The sequence below is a fragment of the Heliangelus exortis genome, chromosome 28 (assembly GCF_036169615.1).
Source record: "Heliangelus exortis chromosome 28, bHelExo1.hap1, whole genome shotgun sequence".
NCBI classification, from domain to species: Eukaryota; Metazoa; Chordata; class Aves; order Apodiformes; family Trochilidae; genus Heliangelus; species Heliangelus exortis.
In genome coordinates, this window is record NC_092449.1 from 4013135 (window position 1) to 4038672 (window position 25538).

Here is a 25538-nt window from a genome sequence, read left to right on the forward strand (position 1 = left end):
TCACTCACTCCATAAAGTTGACCCTGGAGCCATTGGTGGTGATGTCCAGCACCCTGGAGGGCCCCCCCCCAGCAGCAGCACCCCCCGGATGATGATGGCAATGAAACCAGAGAGCATGACCACCACCTGGAAGACGTCTGTCCAGATGACAGCCTTCATCCCACCCTGAGGAGGGGACCGAGGCTCAGCGCTGGGGACACCCCCAGGACACTCCTGGGGGACAAACAGACATCCCCCCCCTTGTCCTGCACCCACTATGGTGGTGTAGAAGGTGCAGATGATTCCTGTGGAGAACAAGGACGCCCAAATGTCCAGCCCGGTGACTGAAAGAGAGGAGAAGGTGCTGAGGAAAACCCCAGGGTGCTAAAGGGACACTTGGGGGTGGGGGGACAGGGCCGAGATGTCCCCAGGGAGGCGACATCAGCCCCGACCTCCCCTCCCCTCCCGCACCTTGGTTGAGGATGAGGGCGGGGGCGTAGATGACGATCCCCGTGTACAGCATCTGCGGGGAGAGGAGCGGGGTCACCCCCCCCCCGCAACCCCCCCGCCCCTCCCCGCGGCAGGGGACGGGGACGAAGCGGGACAGGGGACAGACGGGTGCGGGGTTTTCATTCCAAACCGGGCTCCCGCCGCGCCTTGTTTGCTTTGGAGCGGTGGGAAAAGACGGGATCCAGGACACATCCCGGGGGCACGGGGCAGCGCCGGCTCCAAACAGCCTCGCCCCGCCACCCCCCGCCAGGTGCCACGTCCCCGCCGGCCCCGTCCCACCCGTGTCCCGCCGACACGCACCGTGGCCACCACGTACTGCAGGGTCCCGCAGAGCCGGACGCTCCTGCTGAATCGCCGCTCCAGATACTGGGGACATCGGGGACATTCCGGCACCAGGACACTCCGGGGAAGGATGTGCGTGTGCGCGTCCCCCCCCCCGCGGCTCCCAACCCACCTCGTAGGTGCTGGTGATTCCCAGGCGGTAGAAGACGGGGAGGAAGAGGAGGGGCGGTGAGGAGGGTGTTGAGGAGCTGCGCCAGGCACATCCAGAGGAACTTGGAGCCGTACCGGTACGCCTCGGCCGGCACCCCCAGCACCTGGATGGCTGACATGAAACTGGCAGAGAGCGAGAGCCCCACGGGCAGCGCCGACATCTGCCTCCCCCCCGTGAAAAAATCGTCCGAGGTTTTTTGGCCGCCTTTGGCCAAGCCGTGGAAGAGCCCGATGGCGGTGGAGATGAGGAGCATCAGCCCGAAAACCCCGTAATCCCAGAGGCTGAAGGTGAGATGCTCCCGGCTCCCCCCCGGGGTCCCCCCCGGGCTCCCCGCCGAGGCCAGGGCGGTGGCCGGGAGTGGGGGGGGACACAAAAGCTGGGGGAAGATGGGGACACGGGACGGGGACAGGGATGTGGCACAGGGATGAGGGATGGAGCAGAGAGAGGCGGCGAGGGGACAAAGATTAAGGACAGGGCAGGGGAACACGGAACGGGGACACGGCACAGGCGGCTGGACCAGGACCCGCCGGTACCGGTGGATCCGAGAGCGGCGAAGCTGGAAAGGGAGAAAGCAAACGCTGCAGTTATTGCCCCACATCTGATGTGCAGGAGAGGGGAGATTCCCCCATCCCATCCCATCCCATCCCATCCCGTCCCACTCCCGGGAAGTGTCGGGCTGTTGTTCCCCAAAGCCCACCCCGGGAGATGGGGGGGGGACACAGGGAGATGTCCCCCCAGTACCTCCCAGTTGGGAGCAGAGAGCAGCAGCTCCTGGTCCAGCAGCTCCTGGTCCAGCAGCTCCCAGAGCGCTCCGGGAACCGTTCCCCGATTCCTGGGAATGGGAGGGAGGGAGATCCTCGCCCAACCAGCGCCAACAGGGAGGGGCAAAGCCGCCTCCGGAGCCAAACTTTTCCCCAGCCCAGGTCGGGACAAAATCAACTCGAGATCAAACCTTTACCCAGAAAAAGCAACTGGAGGGCGGGCAGCTGCCTGCAGCAGGACCGGAGCTCAGGATGGGGGAGATGGAGAGATGAGGGGTGGGGGGGTGTCGGGGGGGTCCCCTCCCAGGGTCGTGGGGAGCCCGGTGGGTCCCGGGTGGCCGCCCGGTGGGCGAGAAGGGGGCGGGCGGGGGCCGCGGTTCGGGGTCTCCGCTCCCCGCAGCTTTTCGGGGGGACCCTCGGGGGTGGGGACGGAGCCGTCGGGGGTGACATCCATCAGCCCCGATGCCGGCGATTCCCGGGATCCCCGGGAACGCACACGCACACATCCCCCACCCCTCCCCGTGCCCCCCGGGGGGGTGGGATGGGTGCCGGGCTTGGGAGACGTGGCAGCGGGCACGGGGCTGGCCCGGGCTTCCTCATTCCGGGCTGCAAACACCTCCTGAGCTCGCCCAGCCCCCCGGACAGGTTTTGGGCCCCTGGGGCTTTCCTCAACCTGCCCGCGACCTCAGGGATGAACCTGGGAACAGAGCCCCCCGAAGTGGGGGGGACAGAGCCACAAGGAGGTCATTGTCCCCTCCTGGGCATCACCACGGGGCAGAGGAGGGGCCTTGGGGACCCCAATGTCTGTCCCTGGGGACAAGGTGGGCAGGACCTCCCTGTGCTCCCCCTTTACCTCCTCACCGAGCTGGGGAGAGAGCAGCAGAAAGGGAAAAAAAAAAAAAAAAAAAAGAAAAAGGGAGAGGTGCTGGGCCGGGTGACACCCTCCAGCAGGCACGTGTGACACCGGGTGACACCGGGGACCAGCACACCCCAAGCCCCACGGCAGCCCCGGTGACACTGGTGGCACCCTAGGGTGAAGGGGGCTGAGACAGGGTGGGTGCCGGGGGGGTGCAGGCAGCACCCCAGACCCTCACCCCACGTCGCGGGGGGGGGACACACACCGGATGGTGCTGGCACGTCCTCTTAGAGCATCACCCACCACCCCGGGACCACCGCGTCCCTTGGGGTGCCCATGGGGTGCCCATGGGGTGCCCAGCGCCAAGTGTGGAGCTGGGGGTCCCTGTGTGTCCCCTCGGCTGCTCCGTGCACCCTGGGGGGCTCCTTTCTGCCCCCCCTCCCTGCCAGGAAGCCACGGGGGGCAGGAAGGAAGTCAAGAAAGTCATCCTGGGGATTTTTTTTTTTTTCTTCTCTCCTACGCAGCCCCAGCACCCCGAGGGGGGGGGCACAGCCCTGCGGGGACGTGGGGGGGTCCCGCTCCCCCAGCCCGGAGCACACGGCTACAGCAGGTACCAAACCCTGGGAATAGAGCCACGTCCCCTCCTCTGCCTGGGGCTGGGGGTGATGGGGGGGGGGGAGGCTCGGGGACACGGTGCTGGTGAGGAGAAACAGGCTGGGGGGGGGGGGGGGAGGGAGGGAGGGATTTTTTCTCATCCATGTGCCCCCAAGAACCGTGCCTCAGTTTCCCCTCCATCCTTCCCTGCCCCCAGCCGGGGTGACGCTGCAGGGAAGGTGCCCCTGGTGGGGTGGGGCTCCCAGCGGGGAGGAGGGGGGGGACACAAAAAGGTGCAAACAAACCTCCCCCCCTCTCTTTTATCCTGGCAGCCCCCAGCATGGCCCCGCTGGGCGAGGAGGACGCCGCTGATCCGGGAGCGTTCCTGCAGCCTCTCCTCTGGGGAGGCTCCCAGCCTCCAGGTGCTCCTGTACCACCCGGCAACCCCCCCCCCCGCACCCCCCGGACACCCCCACGCTCCTCACCTTCACCTGCGGGGAGTACACGGCCGAGGAGCTCTGTGTCCATGCAGCCAAAGCCTGCGGTGAGCAGTGGAACCCCCGGGGGCTTGGGGGTGGTGGCCATGGGCTCAGGGTGGTGGCCAAGTGTTCAGGGAGGTGGCCAAGTGTTCAGGGAGGTGGCCATGGGCTCAGGGTGGTGGCCAAGTGTTCAGGGAGGTGGCCATGGGCTCAGGGCGGTGGCCAAGGGCTCAGGGTGGTGGCCAAGGGCTCAGGGGTGGTGGCCAAGTGCTCAGGGTGGTGGCCATGGGCTCAGGGAGGTGGCCATGGGTTTAGGGTGGTGGCCAAGGGCTCAGGGTGGTGGCCATGGTCTTGGGTTGGTGGCCATGGCCTCAGAGTGGTGGCCATGGCCACCTGGGCCAGCTGACAGCTCTGTCCCCAGGGGGTGTCACCCATGTGTCACCCTCTCTTCGCCCTGGCCACCCAGGATCTCAGCTGCTGGTTCCCCCCCAGCCACCCTCTTCACCCCGGACACCCACACCCAGGTGCTGCTCTACAGGATCAGGTACAGCCCCGACCCTGGCACTGGCACTGTCACCGCCGGTGTCCCCAAGCCACCCTGGTTGCTGACAGGGGCCGTGCGGGACCCTCCCCGTCAGGTTCTTCTTCCCCAACTGGTGTGGACTGGGCCGCTCCCACCGTTTCCAGTTGCCCAACGACCAGGCCAGCCCCATCCTGGACTACCCCGTCCTCGATTACCTCTTTGCCCAGGTGAGCTCTGTCCCTGTCCCCAACCCCCGGGGGACACCCCTGAGGTCCCGTGTGGCTTCTCAGGGGGTGGTGGGGGGCACTCACCCACTTTCACCCCCCCTCCCCAGCACCCACCCTGGAAGCTCGGGGGGGGGGGGGGGGGGAAGTTGGGGACACGACCCCTGCCTCACACCCACAAACTGGGTGGGGGGTGGGGGTGGCACACGGACCCCCCACCCACCCAACCCTCGTCCCCTCCTCCCAGTCCCGCAGTGATTTCATCATGGGGGGGGGTGGCAGTGCCACTGTCCCTGCCCAGCCAGGAGCAGTGTCTGAGCCTGGCCCTGCTGGACATGCTGCGCCTGGCCCAGGAGCAGAGCTGGAGTCCCCAGGAGGTCCTCAGCCACGTCAGGTGAGAGGGGGGCTGGGGGGGACAGCTCTGAACCCCCGGGGACAGCCCTGGACCCCTGGGGGACAGTTTGGTGTCCCTGGGGACAACCCAGGATCCATGGAATCAGCCTGGCACCTCTGGGGACAGTCTGGTGTCCCTGGGGACAACCTGGCACCCATTGGGACAACCCAGCACCTATGGGGACAGTCTGGTGTCCCTGGGGACAACCTGGCACCCATCGGGACAACCTGGCACCTATGGGGACAGTCTGGTGCCTATGGGGACAACCTGGTGTCCCTGGGGACAACCTGGCACCCATCAGGACAAGCTGGCACCTATGAGGACAGTCTGGCATCTATGGGGACAACCTGGTGCCTATGGGGACAGTCTGGTGTCCCTAGGGACAAGCCAGCATCCATGGGGACAACCTGGTATCCATGGAAACGGTCCAGTGTCCCCAGGGGACAGCCTCACACCCCTCAGGACAGCCTGACACCCGTGGGGGACATCCCAGCAGCCATGGGGACAAGCCTGGTGTCTCCCTGGGGACAACTCGATGTCCCCGAGGGCAGCCTGGACCTACGGGGACATCCTAACACCCGTGGGGACATCCCAGCACCCACGGGGACATCCTAACACCCGTGGGGACATCCCAGCACTTGTGGGGGACATCCCAGCACCCACGGGGACATCCTAACACCCGTGGGGACATCCCAGCACCCGTGGGGACATCCCAGCACCCGTGGGGACAACTTGATGTCCCTGTGGACAGCCCCAAGAGCCACGGGGTCATCCCGACCTCCCGCTTGCTCCCCGGCAGCTACAAGTCCTGCCTCCCGGTACCGCTCCGGTCCTGGATCCAGCAGCACAGTTTCCTGACCCGTAAGCGGGTCCGGCACCGGTTCGGAACGTCCCTGCGGCGGTTTGGCTCGGTGCCAGGCGAGATGGGCGGGCCCTGAAGCTCAAATACCTCCTGGACCTGGAGCGGCTGGTCCGGAGCTGGGCCCAGGAGAACTTCCAGGGGAGGTCACCCGGTTTCCGGTACCGCCATCTCCATCCAGGTGGCCGCGGGAGAGCGGAAGTCGCCTGGAGCTGCGGTGGCTCCGAGGTGAGGGGGGGGGTGAGGGTCCCGCGGGGGGGTGGCTTGGGGGAGAAATCCTAGGAAGTGAAGGGTTGGAAGGGAACTGGGGAGATCCCGGAGTCCAACCCCACCCTGCAGAGCGGGTGTCACCTCCAGGAGGGGACAGGAGGGGGACACAGGGACAGCTCCAGGTGGAGGGAAGGTTCCGAGAAGGGACCTGAGCTGGGTTGGACTCGATGATTTTGAGCCCTTCACCCCTCTGAGGCTGTGACCCGGAGCCCCCCCCCCCCCCGGGGGGTGTGACACGCGTGTCCGTGTGTCCCCCAGGGCCACCAACACTTCTGTGACTTCCCGGACATCGCTGACATCACCATCAAGCAGAGCAGCGCGCCGGGAGGGGGGGCTCGGCAGAGACCCGCGTGGTCACCATCACCAAAACAGACAACAGGGTGCTGGTGAGCAGGGGGGGGGACCCGGGGGCTGGGGGGGGGGGTGATAGGTCCTGGGGGGGGTGATGGGTGCCAGGGGTTGGGGGGGTGGGTGATGGGTTCCAGGGGTTGGGGGGATGATGGGTCCTGGGGGGTGTGATGGGTCCTGGGGGTTGGGGGGGGGAGGGGGGGCGATGGGTCCTGGGAGTTTGGGGGGGGTGGGTGATGGGACCTGGGGGCTGGTGGGGGTGATGGGAGCTGGGGGTTGGGGGGGGTGGGTGATGGGTCCCAGGGGGTGTGATGGGAGCTGGGGGTTGGGGGGGTGGGTGATGGGTCCAGGAGGTTGGGGGGGTGATGGGAGCTGGGGGTTGGGGGGGGTGGGTGATGGGACCTGGGGGGGGGGTGATGGGAGCCGGGGGTTGTGGGGGTGATGGGACCTGGGGGTTGTGATGGGACCCAGAGGTTGAGGGGGTGGGTGATGGGTCCAGGAGGTTGGGGGGGTGATGAGTCCTGGGGGACGTGATGGGTCCAGGGCGTTGGGAGGGGTGGGTGATGGGTCCCAGGGGTTGTGGGGGGGGGGGGGTTCCAGGGCTGTCCCCCTGTCCCCTGCAGGAGGTGGAGTTCCCCTCCCTGCGGGACGCCCGCTCCTTGGTGGCTCTGCTGGACGGGTACCACCGCCTGACTGCAGCCCCCCAGCACTACTTCTGCAGGGAGGTGGCCCCCCCCCGCCTGCTGGAGGACCTGGAGAACCAGTGCCACGGGCCCATCAGGTGGGTGCTGGGACCCCCCCCACCCACCCCGCTGCCCTCCAAGTAGAGGGGATGGGGGTCGAGCCCCCTGGAGCCACCGGCGCCCTGGGGACCTGTCCCTGTCCCACCTCTGGGGGACACCCCAGTGCTCCCCGAATGTGGGGACACCACGGGGGTCCCATGAGGGTGACTGTGACACAAACCCCCCCCTCGCCCCACCCCGGGCAGTGCTGAGTTTGCAGTGAAGAAGCTGAAGGCAGCGGGGGGGGCAGCCGGGGCTCTACCTCCTGCGCCGCAGCCCCCAGGACTTCGACAGCTTCTTGGTGACAATCTGTGTCCAGGTGAGACCCCCCCTGCCACCCCCCCACTGCCACAACCCCCATTGCCACCACCCCCACTGCCACCATCGCCCCCAGCATCACCACTGCCACCAACCCCAGTATCACCAGTGCCACCCCCACTGCCACCCCACTGACAGCCCCACTGCCACCACCCCCAGTATCACCAATGTCACCCCCACTGCCACCCCACTGCCACTACCCCCACTGCCACCACCCCAGCATCACCACTGCCACCCCCACTGCCACCCCACTGCCACCCCATTGCCACCCCACTGCCACCACTCCCCCCAGTATCACCAGTGCCACCCCCACTGCCACCAGCACCACGCCGAGGGTGTCACTGGTGTCACTGGTCCCCAGGCCGGTGCCCCCCCTGCTGGGGACAGGCAGATCACACTGGGGGGATCTCGAGGGGCTGGGATTCCAGGGGGGGGTCTCTCCCCCCATCCTCCTGCCCCCATCTCTCCCCCCCATCTCTCACCTCCAGACCCGCTCCGGCCCTGACTTCAAGCGGTGCCGGATCCGCCGGGACGCTGCGGGGGGGTTCTGGCTCTTGGGGGTGTCCCGGGGGTTCTGCAGCCTGCGGGAGGTGCTGGACACCTACAGACACTGGGGGCTGCAGGCTGAGGGGACCCCCCTGCACCTCCTCACCTGCTGTGTCCCCCAGCCCAGAGGTGAGACCCCCAAACCCGGGGGGGGACACACACCGTGTGACATCAGAGAGCAGGCTGTGTGACGTCACAGGGGGAAGGGGGGGGGGCTGTGACATCACGGAGTGGGCGGGGTGAGGTCACAGCCCGCCCCTCACACACAACCCCCCCCCCAGACAGGTCCAACCTCCTGATCGTCCGCAGCGGCTGCCCCCGCCCCCCCCCCCCTCCCCCGCCGCCCCTCACCGCAGCCTCACGCAGATGATGTTCCACAAGATCGACCCCCCAGAGCCTCACCTGGGTACGAGGGGGGGTCAGGGGGGTCAGGGGACAGGGCAGGACGTTTTCCCCCCCCCTCCCGCCCCATCCCCAACTCCAGCATCCCCCCCCCTCTCCCCACAGGGTGAGAGCCTTGCCCAGGGCTCCTTCACCCGCATCTACAGAGGCATCAGGAGGGACCAGGAGCAGGATGGGGCCCACCAGACCCCCGTGGTGCTCAAGGTCATGGACAGCACCCACCAGAACTGCACCGAGGTGAGGCAGCGGCGGCCCCCAGCTCGACCCCTGTAACCCCACAGCCCCCCCCTGAGCCCCCATCTCCCCCTCCCAGTCCTTCCTGGAGGCAGCCAGCATCATGAGCCAGCTCTCCCACAAGCACCTGGTCCTGCTGCACGGTGTCAGCCTGGGGAAGGACAGTGAGTGCTTGTCCCCTTGTGTCCCCACCCCCAGGAGGGCCCCACACAGCCCCACACATGGGTCCTGACACCCTCTAACCCCCACTTCCCCCCCAGGTATCATGGTGCAGGAGTATGTCAGGTACGGGCCCCTGGACCTCTACCTGAAGAAGAAGCAAGGTGAGGGCAAGGTGACCACCAGCTGGAAGCTGCAGGTAGCCAAGCAGCTGGCCTATGCCCTCAACTACCTGGTGAGCCACCAGCACAGGCCCATGGGCAGCACCTCTACATGTCCCCATCCCATGGCTCCCCCCTGTCCCCATCCCAATGTTCCCCCATCTCCCCATCCCAATGTTCCCCCATGTGCCCATTCCAAGGCTTCCCCTCTGTCCCCATCCCTTTGGCTCCCCCACATCCCCATCCCAATGTTCCCCCCTCTCCCCATCCCATGGCTCCCCCACATCCCCATCCCATTGTTCCGCCATGTCCCAATCCCAATGTCCCCCCACGTCCCTCATCCCATGGCTCCCCTATGTCCCCATCCCAATATTCCCTCATGTCCCCATCCCAATGTTCCCCCATGTCCCTGTCCCTCAGCCCCTCTCCATCCCCAGCCCGGTTCCCCCCTCCCGTGTCCCCATGGGCTCCCCCCCTGCTGTCCCCAACTCAGCCCCTGGGTCCCTCTCCCCAGGAGGACAAGAAAATCACCCACGGCAACGTCTCAGCTAAGAAGGTGCTGCTGACCCGGGAGGGGGACAGCACCAGCCCCCCCTTCATCAAACTCAACGACCCGGGGGTCAGCGTCACCGTCCTGGCCCCGGACAGTGAGTTGGGGTGACCCGGGGGGGCTTGGGGGGGTGTCAGGACCCCTCCTGGTGGGTGCTGAGTGGGGTTTGTGTGGTTCTGTGTCCCAGTGCTGGTGGAACGCATCCCCTGGGTGGCCCCCGAGTGCCTGAGGGACCCCCAGAGCCTGGCACTGCCAGCTGACAAGTGGAGCTTTGGGGCCACCCTCTGGGAGATCTTCAGTGGGGGCAACATGCCCCTCAGCCTGCTGCAGCCCCAGGAGGTCAGGCTGCACCCCCCCACTGCACCCACACCCCACTGCTCACCCCACAGCATCCCTGCTCCTCACCCCACTGCAACCCCACTGCTCACCCCACAGCATCCCCACTCCTCACCCCACTGCATCCCCACTCCTCACCACACTGCATCCCCACTCCTCATTCCACAGCATCCCCACTCCTCACCCCACAGCATCCCCACTCCTCACCCCACAGCATCCCCACTCACCCCACAGCATCCCCACTGCTCATCCCACAGCATCCCCACCTTCCTGTCCCATTCCCATCCCCATCTTCCTGCCTCATCCCCATCTTTCTGCCCCATCCTCATCCTCCTGCCCCATATCCCACTCCTCCTGCCCCATCCTTCTGCCCCATATCCCAGTCCTCCTGCCCCATCCCCACCCTCCTGCCCCATCCTCATCCCACTGCATCCCCATTCTTCTGTCCCATCCTCATCCTCCTGCCCCATATCCCACTCCTCCTGCCCCATCCTATCCCACTGCATCCCCATCCTCCTGCCCCATCTCCATCCTCCTTCCCATCCCCATCCTCCTGCCCCTTCCCTTTCCTCCTGCCCCATCCTGCTGGAGGTTGGACACACACACAGGATCATTCCCCTTTTCCCTCTCCCCCAGAAACTGGATTTTTACCAGAGCCAGCAGCAGCTCCCGGTGCCTCGCTGGCCAGAACTGGCCACGCTGGTTGCCCAGTGCATGGATTACGAGCCCCGGCACCGGCCCTGCTTCCGCGCCCTCCTGCGGGACCTCAACAGCCTCATCAGCTCCGGTTGGGAATGGGATTGGGATTGGGAGCGGTGGGAAGGGACAAGGTGCATCCCAGCCCCTTCCCACCCCCTTCCCTCACCGCCCCCTCCCCCAGATTACGAGCTGCTCTCCGACCTCTCCCCCCCGGAGCTGAGGCTGCGGAATTCCTTCTGGGGCTACGAGCCCCTCGCCCCCTCCCAGGACCCCCAACACTTCGAGGAGAGGCACCTCAAGTACATCTCGCTGCTGGGCAAGGTCGGGGATGGGGGAGGTCCCTGTGCCCCCAGGATTTGGGCCATGAATTCCCAACCCCCCCCCCCCCCCCTCTTACCTCCGTTTGGGGCATGGACCCTTCCCGGCTCCCAGGAGGAAGCTTTGGCTCCCAAAGCTCAGAAACTCTTCCTGTGGGATCTGGAAGAGGAAAATGAGGTGCTGGGGGAGGGCTCCAAGACTCCCTCCCCCCATAATCCCGCTTCTCCCCGAGCAGGGGAATTTTGGGAGCGTGGAGCTGTGTCGCTACGATCCCCTGGGTGACAGCACGGGGGAGCTGGTGGCCGTGAAGAGGCTGCAGCAGGATTCTGCCCAGGAGCTGCGGGATTTCCAGAGGGAAATCCAGATCCTGCACTCCCTGCACCACGAGTTCATCGTCCGGTACCGGGGGGTCTGCTCCAGCCGGGGTGAGCCCGAAGGGAATGGGACAGGGGGTGGGGAGGGAATGGGGAAGGGAATGGGGAAGGGAATGGGAAGGGAGTGGGGCAGGGAACGGGGCAGGGAACAGGGCAGGGAACGGGACAGGGAACGGGACAGGGAACGGGACAGGGAACGGGACAGGGAACGGGACAGGGAACGGGACAGGGAACGGGACAGGGAACGGGACAGGGAACGGGACAGGGAACGGGGAAGGGAACGGGGAAGGGAACGGGGAAGGGAACGGGGCAGGGAACGGGGCAGGGAACGGGGAAGGGAACGGGGAAGGGAACGGGGAAGGGAACGGGGCAGGGAACGGGGCAGGGAACGGGGCAGGGAACGGGGAAGGGAACGGGGAAGGGAACGGGGCAGGGAACGGGGCAGGGAACGGGGAAGGGAACGGGGAAGGGAACGGGCGGGGAATGGGAAGGGAACAGGGAGGGGAACAGGGAGGGGAACAGGGAGGGGAACAGGGAGGGGACGGGCGGGGAATGGGGAGGGAGCAGGAAGGGAATGGGGAAGGGAACAGGAGGGAAAGGGCAGGGAGCAGGGAGGGAATGGGAAGGGAGCAGGAAGGGAACGGGCGGGGAACGGGGGGGGAACAGGGAGGGAGCAGGGAGGGGGCAATGCTCCAGCCTCACCTCCTGGTCCGGGTGTCCGTGCAGGGAGCCGTGGGCTACGGCTGGTGATGGAATACTTGCCCAAGGGTTGCCTGCGGGACTACCTGCAGAAGAACCGGTCCCGTTTGGACCGGGACACCCTGCTCCTCTACGCCTGGCAGATCTGCAAGGTTGGGGGGAGGGGGCGGGAGGGCAGAGGGAGAGGGTTGGGTCCCGCTGCATCCCGGGGTGGGATCGGAGCCGTGGGCACCGCTTTGCCCCGGGGGTGGTGCCGGATCCCGGGCTCCTTCCCGCGCAGGGCATGGAATACCTGGGGGGGCAGCGCTGCGTGCACAGGGACCTGGCCAGCAGGAACATCCTGGTGGAGAGCCAGAGCCACGTCAAGATCGGGGACTTCGGGCTGGCCAAGCTGCTGCCCCAGGACAAGGAGTACTACGTGGTGAGGGAGCCCGGGCAGAGCCCCATCTTCTGGTGAGGGGGACCCCTGAAGAAGGAGGGTTGGGGAGGGGGGGACGGAGGACAGGGGGGTGCTCAGGGTCCCTCACCCCCAGGTATGCACCAGAGTCCCTGGCAGACAACGTTTTCTCCCGGGCATCTGACATCTGGAGTTTTGGGGTCCTCCTCTACGAGCTCTTCACCTACGGCAGCAAAACAAGGAGCCCCTCGGAGGTGAGACCCCCCCACCCTGGGGAGGGATCTTGCTCTCCTCACCCCCCAGACCTGTTACCTTTGAGATCAAGTCAGCCCTGGTGGCTCAGGGTTGTCCCCACCCCCCCCAGGAGTTCCTCCAGATGATGGGCACGGAGAAGCCAGCACAGATCATCTGCCACTTGCTGGAGCTCCTCAGGGACAACCAGAGGCTCCCAGCTCCACCCGACTGCCCCGGGGAGGTGAGGAGACCCCTGCCCAGGGCTCTGGGGAGGAGGAGGGGGTGTCCTGAAGGGCCACCCAGCTCCCCTGATGTCCCCATCCCTTGTCCCCAGGTCTACACCCTGATGCTGAGCTGCTGGGCTTTCAGCCCTGGCACCAGACCCACCTTTGGGGACCTGCTCCCCAAAATCGAGGCACTGCGGGACCACCAGAGCAGTGCCTGTGGGTAGCCCCCCCCCCTCTTTACCTCGGGAGCCCCGGGCCACCCCCCCACCCCCTCCCCAGCACCAGCTTCAGTGATTGCAGTGGCTGCGGGGGGGACACAGCCACCGCTGCCACCCCCCTGCAATGTCACCCTGCTTGCCCCCGGCCACCTCAGCCCTGCAGCCCCCTCCCCACTGTCTGCAGCCCCCTCCTGCCTGGCTGCCCCCCCCTCTCTGCTCCCCCCGGGGTGGGATTTGGCTGTTTTATGCTCAAGTTTGGGAAATTTCTCACCTGGGCTGAATGAGAGGGGGACAGAGGGGAGGGGGTACCCACAAACCAACCCGGTGCAGGGGTCCCTAAGGGGTCCCCCAGGGTGCTGGCCCTGTCCCCACACCCAGGAGCACCAGGCCAGGCTCAGCCCTCCCCGGACCCCCCCCCTTCCCCAAGTCCCTTGTCCCAGAGCCAGCTCAGCCCTGGGGGATCGTCCCCTTGTCCCTCTGTCCCCCCCTTTGTCCCTCTGTCCCCTCCTTGTCCCTCTGTCCCCTCCTTGTCCCTCTGTCCCCCCCTTGTCCCTCTGTCCCCCCCTTGTCCCTCTGTCCCTCCTTGTCCCTCTGCCCCCCCCCCTTGTCCCTCTGCCCCCCCCCTTGGCCCACCCACCCCCTCCCCCAGCCCCGAGGCTCCGGTGATGGGCGCCAGAGCAGGAGAAAGGCAAGGGGAGGGGGTTATTAGAAAATTAAAGTGTTTAATAAAAGAGCAGCTCCTGCTCCCTTCACAGCACGGGGAGGGGGGGGGGACACCAACTGCCGGGCAGCAGGTGACAGCGTGGGGACAGCCAGGGAGGGGGGGGCTGGCTGATTTAGGGGGCTGGGGGGGCTCCCAGCCGGTGGTAAATCCACCCCTCCCCTCCCCAGCTGGGCTCCATCCAGTGTTTCAGATTCACACAACCAAAGGGGGAGCCCCGGGGGGGGCTCAGAGGGGTCCGTGGGGGAGGTGGCTCAGGACCCTGCCAGGTAGATCCCTGCAGAGGAGGAGAAAGGGTGAGGGGGGGGCTGGGAGGGTGGGGGGGCACCCATATGCTGTCAGGGGGGGGCGTGGGGGGGCATCACCTCGGGGGGGGGAGTGGGGTGGAATTGGGGGGGTGGAAGGAAGGGACCCCGGGATCCCCAGGACCATGGGGAGCAAGGAGGGGACCCCAAGAGCCCCAGGACCATGGGGAGCAGGGAGGGGATCCTGGGACCCCCAGGACCATAGGGAGCAGGGAGGGGACCCCAAGACCCCCAGGGCCATGGGGAGCAGGGAGGGGAGCGGGGAGGGGACCATGGGGTGCAGGGAGGGGACCCCAGGACCATGGGGTGCAGCGAGGGGATCCTGGGACCCCCAGGTCCATGGGGAGCAGGAGGGGAGCGGGGAGGGGACCATGGTGTGCAGGGAGGGGACCCCAGGACCATGGGGTGCAGGGAGGGGATCCTGGGACCCCCAGGACCATGGGGAGCAGGGAGGGGACCTCAGGACCCTCGGGACCATGGGGAGCAGGGAGGGGGACCCCAGTGCACCCCATCCACCCATGGGAAAGGCCCTCAAGCACCCCAGGCAAGGGCCCCCCTCCCCGTGCACCTTGGAGAGGAGGGAAGGGACCCAATGCCCGGGGGGTCCCAGGGGAGGGGAGGAGGAGCCCCCTGCCCCCCACCCTACCTGTAGCAAACCTCTTCTTGACCAGGGACATTCTGTACCCGGTGCTCGCCAGCTCCACCTCCACCCCGGACAGGGTGCTGCCCTCGCTGCTGAACTGGGCGGCCACTGGGCTGGGCTTACTGGGCCCCCCCAGGGGCTCCCAACTGGCCGAGAGCCGCCCACAGCCTGGGGAGGGGGAGAGCAAAGAGGGGGGGGGTGGGGAGGGGTCTGTGAGGCCTCTGCTGCTGCTCCCCAGCCCCCAGCCCCCCCCTGGATGCAGCCCCCAGACCCCCCGGGGTGCAGCCCCCACCCCCCCTGGGTGCTGCCTCACCTCCCTGCACCTCCAGCAGCTTCCAGAGCAGCCTCTTCTCCTCCAGGTTCCTGCGGGGGACATGGGAATGTCCCCAAGGTACCAGAACACCCCACCCCCACCCAAAAAGCAAAAAAAAGCAAAAAAAGCAAAAAAAACCCCAAAAAACAAACAAAAAAAAAACCCAAAAAACAAACAAACAAAAAAACAAAAAAAAAAAAACAAGAAACCCCCCCAAAAAAAACACCAAAAACAAACAAAAAAAACAAAGAAAAAAAACCCAAACAACAACCAAATAAACACAAAGCAAACAAAAACAAACAAAACAAAAATAAAATAAAAACCAAACAAAAACAAAAATCGAGCAAACAAGACAAATAAACAAAAAACAAAACAAGTAAATAAAACCAAACAAAACCTAACCAACCAACCAAAAACAAATAAAAAACAAAAACAAACAAAACCCAATAACAAAATAAAACCAAACAAAGCAAAAACAAAACAAAACCAAACAAAGCAAAACCAAACAAAACAAAACCAAAGAAATAAACCCAAACAAAATAAAACCAAACCAAATAAAACCAAACCAAATAAAACCAAACCAAATAAAACCAAACCAAATAAAACCAAACCAAATAAAACCAAACCAAATAAAACCAAACCAAATAAAACCAAACCAAATAAAACCAAACCAAATAAAACCAAACCAAATAAAACCAAACCAAATAAAACCAAACCAAATAAAACCAAACAAAATAAAACCAAACAAAACCAACCAACCAAGCAACACCAAAACCAACCAAACCAAACCAAAAAAACCACCCAAAACAAAAAACCAACCAACCAACCAACAAAACCCCAAAATCCCCAACCCTGCTCCCCCCCTCCCTTCCCCACTCCTTCAACTCCCCCATCCCAAAGTTTCCTTTCCCCCCCAGACCCATTTCCCAGCTCGGGGCGTGTGTCCCTCCCCTTTCCCCTTTCCCCCCCCCCCCAGCTCCCCCTTTCCCCCCATCCCGTACCAGCTGGCCGGGGGCTGGAGCCGCAGGTTTGTGAGTGGCTCATCCACGGGCAGGAGGACGTGGACATTGGCGAGGGGCACGGGGGGGGCCAGAGCCCCCGCGTTGTACCCGTAGCGCACCGTGACCCGGGTGGTCCCGGGGCCGCAGTCCCAGCGGGCACAGAGCCGGAGCGGAGCCGCCCCGGGACCCGAGCGGGAGAACTGGGGAAGGGGAGGGGGGTTGGGGGTGTCAGGGAGGGCTCGGATTGGGCGCGGAGACCCCCTCTGACCTCCCCCCCCCCCCCCCAAAAAAAAGAACGTGGCTCTCACCTGGTACTTGAGCAGAGCCACGTTGTAGTAGGAGGCGGAGGGGCTCAGCTCCGCTTGTTTCTGCAGCTGCCCCGTGAGTGCCCCCATGTTCAGCCAAAAATCCCGGGTGCTGGGGTCGCTCTGGGAGGGGTCGCTGAGGGGAAGGGGTGGGGGGGGGTGTCAGGACGGTGACAAAGTCACAGGAAACCCAGCACCCCCCCAGGTCCTGACCCTGCACCCACCAGGCTCTCCCCAGGCTGCTTGAGTCCCCCTGTACCCCCCCACCCAGCTCCCAGCTCTGCACCCACCCACTCTGAGGCTCCTGGAACCCCCCCAGGAACCCCCTGTACCCCCACACCCACCCCCCAGCTCACAGGGTGCCTGCTCCCCCCTGCACCCCAATATCCCCCTCCCCACCACCTCCTAAGCTCCCTCCATCCCCCCTGTACCCCAATATCCCCCTCCCCCCCACCTCTTAAGTTCCCTACACCCCCCTGTACCCCAATATCTCCCTTCCCTCCACCTCCCAAGCTCCCTACACCCCCTGTACCCCAATACCCCCTTTCCCCCCACCTCCCAAGTTCCCTACACCCCCCTGTACCCCAACATCCCCCTCCCCACCACCTCCCAGCTTGCCTATTGCCCCCCCCACACCCCAATACCCTCTCCCCACCACCACATCCCCCCTCCTACCCCTTCCCACACCGCCCCCCCCCCCAGCAGCCCAGCCTGCCCAGACCCCTTCCCCTCTTTCCCCCCCCCCCCCCGGGATGTCACGGTGTGTCCCCGTGTCCCCACGTCCCCAGACCTGTAGAGCAGCTCGGCGTTGGGCAGGAACTGCTCGATGGCGCTGGCGTTCAGCAGCCGAAAGCTGAGCACGGGGGGGGCTGCGGGGCCGCTGAAGACGCGGATGATGCCGGCGGGGAAGGACATGGTCACCTCCCCCGTCACCTTCACCAGGCAGCTACCGGGGGGGAGGGGGACAGACCGGGAGAGGAGGGGGAGGGAAGGGAAGGGGGAGGGTCAGTGGGTACCCCTCCAGGCTTCGGGAAGGGTCCCGACCCCACCCTGGGACCCCCACCCTACCTGTCGGCATCGTGTCCCTTGAAATAAGCGTGCACGTACTCGGTGAAGGCGGCGGCCACCGGCAGCGCGTCCTGCGAGCCCAGCACCACGGGGCTGGGACCCCGCGACAACCCTGGGGACACGGGGGTCAGCGGAGCCCAGGTGGGACCCCCCTCCCACCCCCCCTCTTCCCGGCACCCACCGAGAGCCGGCTGGGAGGTGGTGAAGAAGCCCCTCTCGCCCAGGCTGGGGGGGGCTGAGTGCGAGGGGCCGCAGCTCCAGGAGGGTGAGGGGCTCAGCGAGCGCGACTGCAAAGGAAGATGGGGTCCGGGGGGAGGGGTCTGGGTCCAAACCCTGCCGTGGAGGATGGGGGAGGGGTCCCCAGTGCCCCCCCAGTCACCCACCAGCTCGGTGTTGCTGCCCGCAGCCGGCCCGGCCCCCGGTCTCTTGGAACGGGAGCGGCGTGGAGGGGCCACGAGTGGGACCTCCCGGGGGGATGCTCTGGAGCGGGTGGTGGGGGGAGCATCTGGAGAGGGGGGGCAACAAATAGGGGGTGAAGAGATTCACCAGAGTATGTCCCCCCCACCCCCCCTCGAACGTATCTAGCGGGGTCTCACCGGTGCTGTGAGCTTTGCAAGGTCTCAGCTGAGATGGGTGAGACCCTGCACCCAGCTGGGGGGTTGGGGGGGGTGTTAAGGGTGATGGGGGGGGGGTCCTGCACCCCAACCACTCACCCGGCTCAGGCTGTGGCAGGGGAGCTGCTGGCGTGTCACCCTCTGTCCCCCTCGTCCCCGACCCTTGGCAGGTCCATGGCGAGGGGCTGGAGGACTCCCCCCCACTGGGGGGGGCCGGGGAGGAGGAAGAGGAAGAGGCCGAGTTGGAGGAAGGACGGGGCGGGAGGGGCTGATCCCCCCCCGGGGCTGCGGGGTCTGCCCCACGGCGGGGGCTCCCCAAAAGGGTCTGGGGAGGGGGCTTCACGGGGGGGGAGCGGACCGCTGGGGCAGCGGTTGCGCCCCCGGGGGGCCGCCCCTCCGTCGTCCCCCCCCCACAGCCCCTCGGCCCCGGGGCCGCTGAAAACGGCGAAGCCGGGGGGCTCGGGGAGGCGGGGGCTGCGGGGCCGCGGTACCCAGGCCCCGGGGTCCCGGGCGGTGGGAGGGGGCGGCGCTGGAAGGGGGGGGTCCGAGGGGCCGCCCCGCTTGGGGAGGGGACTCTGCGGTGTTCCGGGCTGCGGGGTCCAGGGTCTGGAGTCCGGGGAGGGTCCGGGCGCGGGGTGCGAGGGCGAGTCCAGCCCCGAGTCCTCCACGTTCTCCGGGGAGGAGGAGGAGAAGGGGGAGGAGGAGGAGGTCAGGACGTAGGTGCGGGGGGCTGCGGGGAGACCCCGGCGTCAGGGAGCTGCCTGGAGGGGGGGGACACACACGCAGCCGCCCGGACGCCGGGGTCGCCCCCACCCCCTCCCTGTTCCTCCCTCCCCAAAAATCCTCACCCGGGAAATCCTCCGCTTCGAAAGCCGACTCCAGCGGGGGCCCGAAGAGTGCAGCGGGGGGCACGGAGTCTGGGGGGGCTTTCCTGGGACCGCTGCAACCAGGGACAGAGCCTCAGGACCACCACCCCCCAGAGCTGCATCCCCCGTGGCACCCCACTCCCTCCCCGTCCCGTACCTCTTCACCTGCGTCGCCAGACACCCCCTCCCCACTCCGTCACCTGCGGGGAGAAAGGAACACGCTGGGGGGGTGGGGGGGACAAAGCCACTGCCACCGGGACCCCCAGGACACCCCCCATGACATCCCCAGGAACCCCGACCCAGCGTGGCCTCACCTGCTGCCAGCGTCCCCTCGGGGTCCAGCTCGCTTGGGGCTGGGGTCCCAGATGCCACGTGCCCTGTGGAGGGATGGGGACAGGCAGTGCGAGGGGACACGGGGACAGGCAGCACGAGGGGACGTTGAGCTGGGGGGCACGGAGCCTGGGGACCCCCCCCAAGTCGTGCTGAGCCCCCCCCCGTGGTGGCACTTACGGGATGACTGTCGCTTGACGGTGCCCTGCAAGAGATCGGGGACAAAGGGGGGGGGGGGGGGGGGTCAGTTGACGATCCCTGGGGACCCCCCCCATCCCCTGCAGTGCCCCCCCCCCCTCACCCCGATGCTGGGGGGCAGGATGAGGTTCCCCACGGTGGCCTTGAGCTGCTCCACGGTGGCCTCGGTGCTGTCCCCGGCGTCCCGGGGCTGCACGGGTTTGATGTGGATGTAAAATTTCCGGGGCTCCTCCTCGTCGTAGTCGGAGTCGCTGGAGGAGCAGATGTGGTTCTCCGCTTCGGCTGAATCCCCCCGGGTCAAGGCAACACCCCGTGTTCTGACACCCACCCTCCCCACTCTGTGGACACCCCCGAAAAAAACCCCAAAATCGAGGTCACGGCACAAGGATACAGCGGGGGGGCGTCGGGGCGCACGGTGAACCCATCCTCATCCACCTCAGGGCAGCCCTGTGGGGAGGTGCTCGGGGTGGGGTCGGCTCCCACGTCCTCCCGGGATGGGGGGAGGAAAATAAAACCAACCCCCAGGGCTGGCAGGGGGACACGGACAGGCTGGGACAGACTGGGACAGACTGGGATGACACTCACCACTTCGGTGTCCGGGGATTCCCTGGGAATGACAGGGAGAGTGTTAGGGTCCTGGAGTAGGGAATGGAGATTGGGGGAGGGGGGGGGGAGGCCCAGGAGGGTGGGGAGGGGGGATGTGGAGACCCAGGGATAAGGGATGCAGAGATCCAGGGATGGGGGACACGGAGATCCAGGGATGAGGGACACAGAGATCCAGGGATGAGGGACACAGAGATCCAGGGATGGGGGACACAGAGATCCAGGGATGGGGGACACAGAGATCCAGGGATGGGGGACACAGAGATCCAGGGATGGGGGACACAGAGATCCAGGGATGGGGGACACGGAGATCAGGGATGGGGGACACAGAGATCCAGGGATGGGGGACACAGAGATCCAGGGATGGGGGACACAGAGATCCAGGGATGGGGGACACGGAGATCCAGGGATGGGGGACACGGAGATCCAGGGATGAGTGATGTGGAGCTGGAGGAATCAGGGTCATGACGATCCAGGGATGAGGGACATGAAGATCCAGGGATGAGGGACATGGAGATCCAGGGATGGGGGGGACATGGATCCAGGGATGAGGGACACAAGGATCCAGGACAAGTGGCCCCTTACCCAGCATCCCTCTCCCTCTCCTTCCTGCTCAACCCAGGGATCCGGAAAGCTTTACTCCTGCTTCTTTTGGGTCCTGGCAGAGACAGGGAGGGGCCAAAGCAGTCAGCAGCCCCCCTAGACCCCCCAAATCCTCTCTTTACACCCCAAAAATCCCCCGGGGGGGTGGGGGGGCTGCTGGGTGCAGACGTACTTGCCTTCCTGCGCTGGGGCCAGCCGGTACTCATCGAAATCCAACGCTCCTGCCATGGGGAGTGGGACCAGGCTCATGGCTTCAGCACCCTTGCAGGAGGATGAGCACCCCCCGGGGGGGGTGTGGGTGCTGCTGGACCCCACCAAAGCTCACCTGGGCGCTCTCTCCCCGTGCCCTTGCTCTCAGCAAACCTCCGCAGCAGCATCTCGGTGCCGATGTTCTCCACGTTCTGCTTGAATTCTTCGTGCACCTGGGCAAAAAAAAAAAAAAAAAAAACCAAAAAACCCACACCAAAACCTAGGAGAGCTCCTCAGGGGTTGTCCCCAAGGTGTCAGCACTTCCCTAAAGCCTCACCTGCCCGATCTGGACGTGGGTGTCCTCCACGGAGTGGGAGTAGGAGCCGATGAGCCCCTTCATGTGGCGGAGATGAGCTTCCTCCACCTCCTGGAAACGCTGAGGGGGGGAAAAAATGGGGTTAGGGAGGGTGGCACGTCCCCATGTCCCCAGGGGACAGCGTGGGGACAGGGAGGAGGGCTGAGGAAAGGTGGCGTGTCCTCAGGGGGGGGTATTCCCAAGGAGGAGAGCGTGTCCCCAAGGATTAACATCTCCAGGGCAGGATGGGATGGCCAGGGGTGACATGTCCCCAGGTAAGGTGGCATGTCCCCAGGCAGGGTGACCATGTCCCCAGCAGGGTGACACGTCCCCAGCAGGGTGACCATGTCCCCAGGCAGGGTGGCACGTCCCTAGGCAGGGTGACCATGTCCCCAGGCAGGGCGACCATGTCCCCAGGCAAGGTGGCATGTCCCCAGGCAGGGTGACCATGTCCCCAGGCAGGGTGGCTCAGCCAAGGTGACACGTCCCCAGGTGGTGCCACCCCCAGGGAACAGAGCTCAGCCAGGGTGGCCCATGCCCAGGGAGAGGGACTCCAGGAGGGTGACGTGTCCCCAATGTCCCCAAGACCCCAGGAGAAGGGGACCCCAGAGGCTGACACGTCCCCCACGGGAAGGTGCTCCCCCAGGAATGACACCCACGGGAGCCCCCTTGCTCCTGCCCACCCTGCTGTGTCCCCCTGTCACCCACCATGGCCGAGTCCAGCATCCTCTGCTCAAAGTCAGCCCGGGCCAGGTTGTATTTCTCCACCGCCCTCCTCAGCGCCTCCCCCGCCTTCCGGGACTTCAGCTCTGCCTGGGGGACAAAACGGGGACAGCTGGGGGGACACAGGGACCACCCGGGGGACAGGAACCACCCGGGGATGGGGCATGGGGACGACAGCGACCACCATGGAGGAGCAAGGAGCATCACAGGGGGATGGGGACCATCCGAGGAGGACAGGGACCACCACAGGAGGTTGGGGACAGCTACAGGAGGTTGGGGACCATCAGAGGGGGACAGGGACCACTGTGGAAGGATGGGGACCATGATGGGGGAGAGGGACAGGGACAATGATGGAGGGACAGGGACCATCAGAGGGGGACAGGGACCATCATAAAGGGACAGGGATGAATACAGAAGGATGGGGACCATGATGGGGGAAAGGGACAGGGACCATGATGGAAGGACAGGAACCATCATAAAGGGACAGGGACCCCCACAGGAGGTTGGGGACCATCCTAAGGGGACAGGGATGAACATAGAAGGATGGGGACCATGATGGAGGAGAGGGACAGGGACAATGATGGAGGGACAGGGACCATAATAAGGGGACAACCATGGGGGAACAGGAACCATCAAGGAGGAACAGGGACTGTCTGGCTGGAGGGGGACAGGGACCTTCATGGAGGGGCAAGGAGCATCACAGGAGGTTGGGGACCATCCTAAGGGGACAGGGATGAACACAGAAGGATCGGGATCATGATGAGGGAGAGGGACAGGGACCATGATGGAGGGACAGGAACCATCATAAGGGGACAGGGACCCCCACAGTAGGTTGGGGACCATCCTAAGAGGACAGGGATGAACACAGAAGGATGGGGACCATGATGGAGGAGAGGGACAGGGACAATGATGGAAGGACAGGGACCATCATGGAAGGTTGGGGACCACCAGAGGGGGACAGGGACCATCAGAGGGGGACAGGGACCACCAGAGGGGGGACAGGGACCACCAGAAGGGGACAGGGACCATCAAAGGGGGACAGGGACCACCAGAGTGGGACAGGGACCACCAGAGGGGGACAGGAACCACCAGAGGGGACACAGGGGCCGTTGCCAGAGGAATTGAGGAAGAGGGAGCAGCCGTGGGGAGTTGGGGACCCCCAGGGGGGACACGTTGGGGTCACCTTGTCGAGCTCCTTCTGGCTGGTGCCCTCCTTGCGCAGGCGCTCGTATTCCTGGCACTTGCTGTGGTAACTTTCCCGGGATTTGGGGAGCAGCTGAGCCACCCCCTGCAGCAGCTGAACGGCTTCCAGGGTCCCCGACACCTCCTCCTTGGACTGGGGGGGACACAGGGAAAGGGAGCAGGGGGGGTTGGGGTGAGGGGTTTGGGGTGAGGTGGGGTGGATTTTGGGGGAAGGTGGGGGTGATTTTTGGGATGAGGTGGGGGTGGGTTTTCGGGTGAGTTGGGGGTGGGTTTTTGGGGTGAGGTGGGGTGATTTTGGGGTGAGGAAGAGGTGGGTTTTGGGGGGAAAGGTGGGGGTGGGATTTGGGGTGAGGAGGAGGTGGTTTTGGGGTGAGGTGGGGGTGGGATTTGGGGTGAGGAGGGGTGGGTTTTGGGGTGAGGACGGGGTGGGTTTTGGGGGAAAGGTTGGGGTGATTTTTGGGGTGAGGTGGGGGAAGTTTTGGGGTGAGGTTTTTTGGGGTGAGGTGGGGGAGGTTTTTGGGGTGAGGTGGTGGTTTTTGGGAGGAAAGGTGGGGGTGATTTTGGGGCAATGTGGGGTGGGTTTTGGGGTGAGGCTTTGGGGTGAGGTGGGGTGATTTGGGGGTGAGGAGGGGGTGGTTTTTGGGGACAAAGGTAGGGGTGGGTTTTTGGGGTGAGGAGGGGAGGGATGAGGTCAGCCCCCCCAGACACACTGGGTACCTTCTTGTGGACCCGTCCTTGCTCCTCCCCGTAACGGGAAATCTCCTTGATGAGGTCCTGGAGCTTCCTCATCAGCTCCAGGTGGCACAGAGCCAACTTATCCGAGGAGATGCGGAAAACCTCCCAGAGCGGGGCGAAGGTCCTGAGAGATGGGGGGGGGGTGAATAGGGGGGATTTCCCCCCCCAAAATTTGAGGGAACTCCCCTAGACCCCCCTCTTACCCCAGCTGGGTCCCGTTGGTTGCCATCTTCGACAGCTTCACCATGGCCTTGGCGTAGTTCTCCTCGATGGCAGCCCTGGAGGGGGGGGGGGATGGGGGGATGGGATGGAGCCTGGGGGGTCTCGGGACCCCCCCCGACCCCCCCTGACCCTGGGTACCTCTCCCGGACAAAGTCAGCCAGCTCCTTGGTGGAGATCTGCCCGTGCTTCATGTTGTGGTAGAGCACATCAAAGCCGTGGTTCTTCTCACCCTGCGTGGGGGGAGGCACCTTCAGCACCCTCCCCCCCCCCAAAAAAAAACCCACCCTCAGTCCCTTAAACCCCCCCCCAGTACCAGCAGCCACCCACACCCCCCCCATCATGGCAGCATCTGGGGAAACTGAGGCAGGGGAAGGTGACAGCAGAACCAGGAAGCAGTGACCACGCTTCACCCTTCCCCCCCCCCCCCCCCCCCCCCGAAAACACCAAACTTCCCCCCCCTGCTGGAATGGGGATCCCCACGGGGACCTCTGAGCACCCCTCACCCCCCCCATTAATGTGGGTGTCAGGTTTTGCAAAATAACCCCTGGAAACAACACCCCCCCAAAAAAAGAACCAAACAAGGGGCTGGGGGGTTGGGGGGGGCACCCATGGGTGGGGGGTCCCGAGCTTACCCAGAAGTGCTCAGTGAAGTAGGACATCTTGGAGGGGGGGGGATGGCAGCGGGGGGGGTCCCACAGCTCAGCTCCCGGCACCCTGGGGACACACGGGGCCCTTAGCAGGGGGGGGGACACTCAGCAGTGACCCCCCCCCCTTTCCCTGCCTGCCCCCCCCCACCGGGATTTCTCGGTTTTGCCGGGAAATCGCAGCCCCGTGGCCATGGAAACCGCGCCCACCCCCGCGGACCCCTCCCCACGGCGTGGAGCACCCCGAGGGGGGGGGGGTTGGTTTAGGGGGGGGGTTACGGGACGGGGGGGGGCACGGAGGCTGCGCTGGGGCCGACACCAGATACGCAGCTAAATAATAAATAATAAATGAGCGGCTGCTGCGCGGCGGCTGCTCCGGTGCCCCCCCCAACCCCCCCCTCCAACCATCCCCCCCCCAACCACCCCCCCCAGCCCCCTCCCCACCCAGGGGAGCCCCTTCCCCTCCACAAAAGCGGCCGGGACACCCCCCCCCCCCCCTTCACTTTCCCCCTCCCGGAACCGTGGAGGGGACCCACGACAGCAGCACCCCCCCCCCCAGCATTTATTGGGGGGGGCCCCCCCAAGCTGTGCCCCCCCCCTCTTTCTCCTCCTCCTCCCCCCCCCAGTCGCGCGGTGCAGAAAAACAGGAAACCAAAAAATCGTGCATTGGGGGGGGGGGATTGGTGTGATGGGGGGGGGGGGCACTCACCCTGGGCTGCTGGGGGGCCCCCCCGATCATCCTCGGCGCGCCGGGGGTCTGGGGGGAGAGAGAAGGGGGGGTGAGGGCACCCTGCAGCCCCCCCAAACCCGCTGCCACCCCCCCCCCGCCCCGCACAGGCTCAGCCACCTGTGTCATGAGTGGGGCGGGCTCAGCGCGGGCCCCCCCGCCCAGGATTGAGGGGGGGAAAGGGGGGGGGAGGGAGTGCTACGAGGGGGGGTCGGGGTGGGGGGCT

General features: G+C 65.5%; 3 protein-coding genes across 3 annotated transcripts; 1 reads left to right on the forward strand and 2 right to left on the reverse strand.

Moving 5' to 3' along the window:
• Positions 1–4: 4 nt before the first annotated feature.
• SLC5A5 (solute carrier family 5 member 5) lies at positions 5–2017 on the reverse strand. The gene is made up of 6 exons (XM_071727432.1): positions 1724–2017; positions 944–1538; positions 790–855; positions 451–502; positions 256–284; positions 5–165 (listed from the first exon to the last, which is right to left on the reverse strand). The coding sequence occupies exons 2-6, from the start codon at positions 1233–1235 to the stop codon at positions 5–7; spliced, it is 600 nt and encodes a 199-aa protein (XP_071583533.1). The 5' UTR covers positions 1236–1538; positions 1724–2017.
• A 1516-nt stretch (positions 2018–3533) lies between these two features.
• On the forward strand, positions 3534–13675 carry JAK3 (Janus kinase 3). The gene is given in 31 exon segments (XM_071727806.1): positions 3534–3554; positions 3556–3636; positions 3638–3744; positions 4075–4168; positions 4170–4216; positions 4311–4422; positions 4667–4687; positions 4689–4813; positions 5613–5721; positions 5724–5900; positions 6201–6266; positions 6269–6328; positions 6914–7071; positions 7279–7312; positions 7314–7391; positions 7879–8065; positions 8218–8276; positions 8279–8342; positions 8421–8575; positions 8652–8736; positions 8833–8966; positions 9407–9539; positions 9630–9781; positions 10415–10565; positions 10659–10798; positions 11031–11220; positions 11896–12020; positions 12149–12321; positions 12402–12519; positions 12630–12740; positions 12834–13675. Coding segments are annotated over 31 exon segments (3384 nt in total). The 3' UTR covers positions 12951–13675.
• FCHO1 (FCH and mu domain containing endocytic adaptor 1) lies at positions 13647–24686 on the reverse strand. Its single transcript, XM_071727807.1, is given in 28 exon segments — positions 13647–13942; positions 14617–14781; positions 14927–14976; positions 15928–16127; positions 16236–16368; positions 17023–17178; positions 17301–17412; positions 17482–17587; positions 17684–17805; positions 18014–18197; positions 18199–18644; positions 18763–18854; positions 18938–18980; positions 19095–19157; positions 19291–19315; positions 19412–19590; positions 19692–19755; positions 19894–19915; positions 20497–20569; positions 20691–20735; positions 20840–20936; positions 21041–21139; positions 21767–21871; positions 22965–23117; positions 23702–23843; positions 23923–23997; positions 24080–24171; positions 24574–24686. Coding segments are annotated over 28 exon segments (3093 nt in total). The 5' UTR covers positions 24601–24686; the 3' UTR covers positions 13647–13919.
• Positions 24687–25538: the final 852 nt, after the last annotated feature.

What these genes read in the sequence shown, in the direction of transcription:
- SLC5A5 (XM_071727432.1), bottom strand. Translation starts at nt 1,235, where the DNA reads ATGCTCCTCATCTCCACCGCCATCGGGCTCTTCCACGGCTTGGCCAAA. An exon ending in CGCCCTCATCCTCAACCAAG is followed by an intron (nt 285 to 450) that starts GTGCGGGAGGGG and finishes TGTTCTCCACAG; the next exon opens with GAATCATCTGCACCTTCTAC. An exon ending in GCACCTTCTACACCACCATA is followed by an intron (nt 166 to 255) that starts GTGGGTGCAGGA and finishes TCCCCTCCTCAG; the next exon opens with GGTGGGATGAAGGCTGTCAT.